The 8566-nt window shown below is 36.6% G+C and overlaps 1 protein-coding gene and 1 non-coding gene across 2 annotated transcripts; one reads left to right on the plus strand and one right to left on the minus strand.

Moving 5' to 3' along the window:
* Nucleotides 1-3992: 3992 nt before the first annotated feature.
* LOC149842630 (NAD(P)-binding Rossmann-fold superfamily protein) lies at nt 3993-5840 on the plus strand. Its single transcript, XM_090001522.1, has 2 exons — nt 3993-4065; nt 4582-5840. Exon 2 carries the CDS (start codon nt 4687-4689, stop codon nt 5686-5688), a length of 1002 nt encoding a protein of 333 aa, XP_089857648.1. The 5' UTR covers nt 3993-4065; nt 4582-4686; the 3' UTR covers nt 5689-5840.
* Nucleotides 5841-8493: 2653 nt separating this feature from the next.
* Nucleotides 8494-8566, minus strand: TRNAE-CUC (transfer RNA glutamic acid (anticodon CUC)). The gene has a single exon. It is a non-coding gene; the product is annotated as a tRNA-Glu (tRNA).

Consider the following 8566-nt stretch of genomic DNA (forward strand, 5'->3'; position numbering starts at 1 on the left):
AAAGTTTATGAAATTTAACATGGATAAACTAAACACATAAATAAAAAAAACCTTTTTTACATATCTGTAAAATGATCTGCTGTTGGGGAAATATGACTCAGGCAAAATGGACTAAAACCTGTGCAACTCAAATAATACAGAATGATAGGGGTCTAGTTTTCAATCCAAATAGGGTATAAAATGAGCATATAAATCACAAAAAATTAGAAGAAATAAACTATATTCAATTACAAAGATACTGTTTTTTACGAATTAGAAATATAATCTTTGGTTAGGGATATACGCCTCCGACAAGTTGCTCTTGATTCAAATAGTGATTTACGCAAATCGCATAGCGATTTGAACTATAAATCGTAATAGCAATTTGAACTATAAATCGCAATAGCGATTTATTGAAGATACTATAAATCATAATAGCGATTTACTGAAGGAAAATGTAAATTACACAGCGATTTATTGAAAGATATTGTAAATCGCAATAGCGATTTACTGAAGAACATTGTAAATCGTACAACAATTTACTGAAAGATAGGGTTTCAATATTTAATCAAAATAAAGTAACAATTGACCATAGAAATTTTTGAAAATTGATAGAGATAAACCAGACATATAAACAAATATAACCTTTCTTACAAAATTGAAAAATGACCTTCCATTGAGGAGATATAACTCTGACAAAATGGATCAAAATTTGAGCCGTTAAAATGACACAGAGCGTCAGGGTTGTAGTTTTTGACCCAAAACAGGTATGAAAACATTTTAGAAATTGTTGAAAATTAACATAAACAAACTAGATTCAATCTTAGAGACACCCCTTTTTACGGATTGGAGAGATCATCTCCGGTTAGAGAGAAATTATTATGGCAAGTCAGTCCTAATTTTGCTAAAATCTTGACAATCCAGAATAATAGGTTTCGAATCCCGTTTTTTAAAGTGGATCAAACAACCTCAGAATGATCTGATTTTTTGTGAAGATTTTGAAAACACGTGCATGAAGTTGTAGTAAAAAATTCAAATCAAAATAAGCTCTGACTACATGCAAATTTATAGATCTAAAATACACCAGAATTGAAAGTGCAATCTAAAGGCAACTGAACATGATAAAAGCAAATTGCACATGCGTGAATGTTCAAACGTGAGATCTAATGCCTTAAACTTTGAATGAATGTATGGATGATGAAAAATTAAGATAGAAAATGTATTAAAATGAAACAAAAATGACTGAGGCACAAATCTAACTTGCTATAACCCATTTGAAAGAATGATTTGATATAAAAAGATCAAATCACTTTGATTCTTTTGGCTCAATCAAAAATATGTTAAACAAAGATTGAAATGCAGCAAATAAGAAAATGAAAACTCATATTCTATTTTATTAATCATGCTATGACAAAAAAATTAAAAGGAAGTAGAAGATGAGCACTCACATTGGATGAAGGGGTCTGAAAGAGAGGTATGAAAGCTTCTCCAAATTAGCGTAAACCCCAAGCAAGAAGGAGAGGGAGAGATACTCACTGACTGCCCTTTCTTCTTCCTTTCTACCTCTTCTTATTCTTCTTTCTCCTCCTCCTTTTCTTCCTTCTTCTCTAGAAGGCTGAGGTAGCATTGAGCCCACATGGGGTTGTCACCAACCCCATGTGGCCCTTTTTAGTTTGTTAAATGGGCAAAAATGCCCTTTGTCAAAAATTTTGACACATGGCATCCTTGTGCCCATGTGTGTCTTTTCAAAAAAATTTAAATGGGCAGTTTGGCATTTGGTTAAAATTTTGACACATGGCATCATTTTGTAAGTGATGCTCATGTATATTTTTAAAGGCAAAAAGGGGTTTTTAAAAGTGGATTTTAAAATGAATTTGAAAAAAAAAATGCCAAGTGGTGCCCTTTCTTTGGAGATGTATATTTTTTTTCTTCTTTTTATTTTAATAGGTTTAAAAATCTAAGTTAAATAAAATATAAATAAAAAGGAGAATTTTGAAAATAATGGATTTCAATTGGATCTGAGATCTAATTTGATTTTCGAAATCCAAATTGAGTTAAAATTGGGTCCAGATTGAAATTTGAGAAATTTTGCAAAAAATATCGAATTTTTGGGTTTGAAATTGGGTTTTGAATTTGAATTTGAAATTCTCAAATTGATTTCGAATAAAAATTGGATTTTAAAACTGGATCTGGATCTATTTTGATATTTCAAAATCCAAATTGAATTATGAACTGGATCAAGGGCATTTTTTGAAAGATTTTTATAAAATTATGGGTTTGAATTTTAAATTCAAGAATTAATTTTTGAAATTAGGGTGAAAGTTGAATTTTGAAAAAGATATGGATCCGAAGTTTTGAATAAAAATTAGATCTGGATCTCGATTGCATATCAAAATGAGGAAAACTGGTTTGACTTGGGTTCAGACATTGGAAATGGATTTATAAAAAATAATATTTGAAATGAAAAATCTAGGCTTATGATGAAATTTGGATTTGAATATTGGATCAAACCTAAAAATGGATCTTGGATCTGAATCAGAACTCAAGAAATGAAGTTGGATCTCGGATATCAGGTGAACTTGAGTTCATGAATTGATTCAAATATTCTTCTGAATGGATCATAAATACAAATGAGGGTTTGGCATCTGCCGAAAGAGAAGTCCGAAACGGACTTGAAAAATTTGAGGTGTTTACAAATATGTAAACCAACAAAAATATGTAAACTGGTTCGTACTGCGATTTTTATAAATTTTTAAATTTTTTTCTAAAATTTCAATGTCATTTATTTTATAGAAACAAACTCATAGATAATCCAATTACTATGTATAAGAAGAATCTTTTAAAGCTTGAAAATCAATGGCTCAAAATTTTTGTAAATCTTCAAGCATACAAAATAACATTTTTTGATGATCCAATAGTAGATTCCAAGCAAATGGATCACACAGAATGCTTGGTTTACATATTTCAGTTTCACTGTCAATATATAAAGTTTTTTTTTGTTAATACTATTACTATTTTAAACAAACCAACTTAATAATTTTTTTTTTTTGAAAGGCAATCTGGGTTAGGCATACCCCCAGTGGTTATTATTCAAAATACCACTTGGGTTTTGAACCTGCAACATCCCACCATAGGGAGACGTGCACTGACAGCTCCTACCAACCACGCCGAGATCCCTTTTGGTTCCAAGGTAATAAATTTCCTATAATGATCACATGTGTTATCCTTGTGGGTAAGAAATCCCTAGCTGAATCTCCAGGGTGTTTGGACACCAACCTTTGGATCATAATTTTTAAACATAAAATTTCCTTTTTTAGCTTTAAAAATTTGGTACATCGTAGGCTATTGATTTTTCAATCCTCATAAATCTTATACCTCATGAAAACAAGATCCAAAGTTTCTACTAAACTTAATATGTAGATCACATCTTGACGGTCAAATATGCAATAAAACTGAAAAAAAATGTAAAAAATATTATAATTTTTTACTAGGGGTTTCCTTACCCACTAAGATTGCAAACTTATTTTCATTTTTTTTTTTTGCCAAATTAAGCATTTCCTTCTCATAGAATTGAGACAACCAAGGGATTGGGGCAACCAGTGCACCATCAGGGTTGCCCTTGCAAGTCCATTCTTCATTGACTCACTGAGCCAAAAGACTACCTTATTGACTTGACCTGGGTCAAGTCAACTCAAAGCCCAGTCAATAATTCCGGTACAGAAAAGCCCGATCCTTTTTAAAAGGTCCAAATAGGAACCCGCAAACCCTCGTGGATTCAAGCCGACGAGCGCTCGTAATCCGATTCTGATGAGATCCATATCAACTTAGTCTTAGATAGCGCCTTTAAAAGGAGTTCCAACACGGTGAAACGTCAACAATCGACTCGGAAAATGGGGAAAAAATCGGAAAAGATAAGCAAAGCACGAATTCCGATACGGTGGTGCGAAGAATCGACTCGGAAATGAGGGAATTCGGATCAGGAAAAGCCCTAAACCCGAGGGAAGCATGAGCCAGGAGGAGGAATTAGAGTTTCGGATTCGATCTCTAGAGCGAATGGAAGCGCGCTTCCGCTCTGCAATTGAATCGGTATTTTATTATTTCATTTCCTTTTCTCTTTTCTGAAAGCATGAATCGGAATTTGTTCAGGTTAATTTTCGAACAAATTTTGGGGCAGAAAATCTCGAAAGCGTGACGAAATCGTTTGTTTTTCCTTTTAGGTTTCATCAAGATGTTGCATTATTTTGTTTTTCTCGGTTAGATCCTGTTTGCCTAGTTTTGATTTCTAGAAATTGAGAATTTGTGGAAGGATTCGAATTTTGTTTAGCTTCTTTTGGAAATTTCCCAGTCCCTGCTTTGTTTAGTTCCCAATTTTGCCATTCCAGATGGGGAAAAAGTTCGAGAACTATGAAAGATTTGAATTTTTGTTTAGACTCTTCTTGATTCTAGAAAGATGGCAAGCTTTTGACTGAAATTTTTTGGATTTTTGTGTTTCTTTCTGCATTTCGGTGGAAATAGTGTGTATGGTCGTCGAATGAATTGATAAATTTGTACTCTCTGATCAGTAGAATGCTCAACTTCTGCTGTGTCTGCGCTATGAAGCAGATCTTGAATGGTGGTGGAGCGTGAAGAGCTCGTGATGAGATCCGACGCAAAATAGCTTCCGCTATAGATAAACCTTCAAACTCTCCGCATAATTTGTTCGTCGCAATGGCTTCCAGCGATCGAAACAGCGAAAGGATCGCCAACAAGAGCAGCGAATTTCTTGTTATCGACTCGAGCAGAATTCGATCCAAGCTATCTTACGCCGCGCTTCTCGATCATTTCCAGTCGACGCTTACTTCGGCTACCCAGCTAGTTCAGTGCCCCCATCGCCAGCAATTCTCCATAGATCCGTCGTCTTCCCTCCTGCTCATGCCGTCGTGGTCGTCCTCTTTATCGTTCCCATACATAGGCGTGAAGATTGTGACATCTTTCACACAGAATTCTGCTAGAAACTTGCCGGGCATCAATGCCTCTTACCTTCTGTTTGATGCCACTGGAGGGAGGCCATTGGCCTGCATTGATGGAACAGAGATGACCCTTTGGAGGACGTCCTGTTTGTCGGCGCTGGCCTCTCGGAATTTGGCGAGGGAGGACGCGGAAGTTCTCGTGATGATCGGAGCAGGGTCACTCTCTGCTTATCTGATCAGAGCTCATCTGTTTGTGAGGCCTAGCTTGAAGAAAGTGTTCATATGGAACAGAACATCTGAGAAGGCCATTGCTTTGGTGAAGAAGTTACAAGAGGAAGTGAATTCTGTTCAGTTTGTCCATGGAAAATCTTTACATGAGATTGTTGGGGAGGGAGATGTCATAAGTTGTGCTACAAGCTCCGAGGTGCCCCTTGTCGAGGGCCGGAACTTGAAGAGTGGTGTTCATCTGGATTTGGTTGGGTCTTTCACTCCATCCATGAGGGAATGCGACGACGAAGCCATTGCAAGAGGAAGGGTGTTTGTCGACTGTGAAGCTGCATTGGCAGAGGCTGGGGAGCTTGTGGGAGCATTTGAGAGAGAAGTGATTTCGCCTGGAGATATTGTTGGAACATTGCCGGATTTGATCAAAGGAGAAAAGATTGGAAGGAGCTGCAGTGATCAGGTTACAGTCTTCAAGTCTGTTGGTTCTGCTGTTGTTGATCTCCTGGCTGCCCAAATGATCTATGAGAGCCATCTCTGAAGCTGCATTTGGTGCCAACCCTCATCATCTGCTTGTATTATTTCCTTTCTTAAGTTTATGCTTCCTTTTATGAGATTGCTGTTCTTGTGACTCTTGCCAATCATCACTGTGTGATCTATATGATTGTTTAGGTGTTTCAATAATTGACCACCAAGAAAGATGACAAAAAAACGTTTACTATTCCATAATTTCCATTCTGCATGTCATGCACTTTTGCTGTTTTCTACCACTCAAATCTCTTGTTGTTCGTTAAGCTGGTAAATATAACCAGTGAAACGATCACAAGATGGCTTACATATAAGTTGAGAAAATGGGCAATAGACTAGCCTGTGGATTCATTTCTATGGCTTTACCTTTACTGCAATAAATATAAATTTATGCATTTCCATGAAATAAAGTAAATGGTCCCACAGTAATCATATACATTGTACGCAATCATCGAGCCAGTGTGGTTTTGCTGCTTGTGCCTGTATGCTTAAGAACTAATCACAAGTATATTCATTGTTGAGGCCACAGATACCAAAGGTAAACAAAGGCCAATAGATCTAACTGATGGGTCTATGAGGATCCAGTCAAGTCTAGAACCCCAAACATATCTAGTCCAAGCTGTGGGCTCCATTAGACTTGATGGCATGTGCATGAAGGATCCCCCTTGATTCAGTTTAGGGTAATGCTATGCAGACCCCCTTGGGGTCTGATTTTTGCTTACCGCCACCTACATGCACACAGGTAGATGCCCTCAGTAGGAGGAAGGTACTGTCCCCTTCTGTGACTTATTTTCCAAAGAAACATCTCTTTTCAACAAGGCTATGTTTGGAAGCGTTGAATTGAAGGTTGTGCTGTGGTTTCCGCCATGCTCTCATACTCTCTTGCTGTTTAGGAGCAGTGACGCTGCTGAAACAATGCATTGGGACTGGTGTTGGCTGGCCCAACACCACATTTCAACACCTTTCATGAGAGGATGTTTTTGGCAATTCCATCTCTCAACATCACACATTGGCAAAATGATATTTTGGCAACACACTGCTGGCTTGGACCAGCCCGATATATATATATATATATATATATGTGTGTGTGTGTGTGAACTTTTATGTATATATATAAATAAATAATATATATTACATGTATATATATTTAGCCTAGCCTGGCCTGGCCCGTCAATTGATGGGTCAGCCTGTTGCCCACCCCTAGTTTTCATCCCATTTTAAGGCTCCCAAACATGGCCTAAATATCGTTTGTTCCCTACTTAATACCTGAATGCTTTTCAGTTTACACAGCTGTGTGTGTGTGTGTGTGTGTGTGTGTGTGTGTGTGTGTGTGTGTGTGATTAACACATCTCATTTACAGGACTAAAATCGGGTGACTCATCAAAATGGGACATAAGTCCAATTACCAAAACTGGATTCCGTTTATCTTACTGATTCCAATCCGGTTCCAGATCATGATTGATGATTAAGAAAGTCTTAATGCAACACAAACACTCATAGGGGTCTTCATTAAGATCCATGTCTAGTGAAAAAGCTCTAAAATTTGCATTGGAGATTCCATTGGTTCCAATCCATTTTCATGCCATGGAGATAATCTATGAGCAGACGACAGAATCTAAATGCAAATGGGTCAGAAACAGGGGATCATGTAAGGTCAAAATCTGACACTGACTTTTGAGCTTCAAGTTTAACCTTTGAATCCAAATATGGATTGAATCCAGTGCAGTTCAAATATGATTTTATATGGAATAAATATTAATTCAAATCATATTATGTCGACCTTGAGCCAAATCTGGCACTTTTTTAATATGAATCTAAAGATAGGATCGATTTTAGTATTGAAATTAATATTTGCATTTAAATTCAAACTAGATCAATATCTTTATCGAATTTCGGGATCAAATCCAGTATATTTTATCCTTTCACATGAAAATCTAGTTCATATATAATTATTTTTTTGAGGAAGAGGAAACAATTATTAAGATAAATATGAATTTAATTTGAACTACTATTTTTTAGAACTTAATCTTAGATCAGCCATGATACTTCTTGTTTTATCTTTCGTTCCACACTCAAGTGAAGACCAGGTGGGTGTAGGCTGTGTTTGGTATGTGAAGTAATGCGATACTATTAATCAACAGAGAGAGAGAGAGAGAGAGAGAGAGAGAGAGAGATGCCCTTCATTGTCCCAAGAGGGGCTCCTTGATGCAGTTGAGGCCACACAAAAAAAACAGAAGAAGAAGAAAACGTATGTAATGTAAATTGATTTTAGAAAAATAGATTTCGTGAAATTTAACTTTTCAAAACCGTGTTCAACACTTGGACTCTTGAAATGGCGTTTGGATGGCATTTTGCTTCTGAAAATAAGTTTTCAAGTCTTTTAAATTAAATATTCACTGTTTCTCAGCAAATTATCATCAAACTACGAACATCATTAGTCATAACTCCATTCAGTTTTATCATCATCAACGTCCCAATTCTATTCTATGCTCTCTCTTTCAAAATCATATTTAGGAAAGGGATGCCACGCCCCTGTTTGCATTGCTGGTGGGCCCCGTGGAAACACAATGGGATGCAGTGAGTTTCCATGGAAACCAGGGGGTTTTCTCGGCAGCCAAACGCACCCTTAATGTCAAATAAACTGCAGTGGTGTTTTCCCAGATTCTCGTGGCCATGGTCAAGAGAAAGAATTTTCGTTGTATCATCTTTTGATCACGAGAAAAAATGTCGTTTTGAAAACGTTGTTTTCGGGAGCTCTTTTTATATTCGGATTTTTCTTTCTGAAGTACGAAAAAGGCAAAGGAGAAACAAAATAGTTTTCCGTTGCCGGGATTTGAACCCGGGTCTCTCGGGTGAGAGCCGAGTATCCTAACCAACTAGACTACAACGGA

This window comes from Nuphar pumila, chromosome 3 (genome assembly GCF_984573655.1).
Source record: "Nuphar pumila chromosome 3, dmNupPumi1.hap1.1, whole genome shotgun sequence".
Classification (NCBI taxonomy): domain Eukaryota; kingdom Viridiplantae; phylum Streptophyta; class Magnoliopsida; order Nymphaeales; family Nymphaeaceae; genus Nuphar; species Nuphar pumila.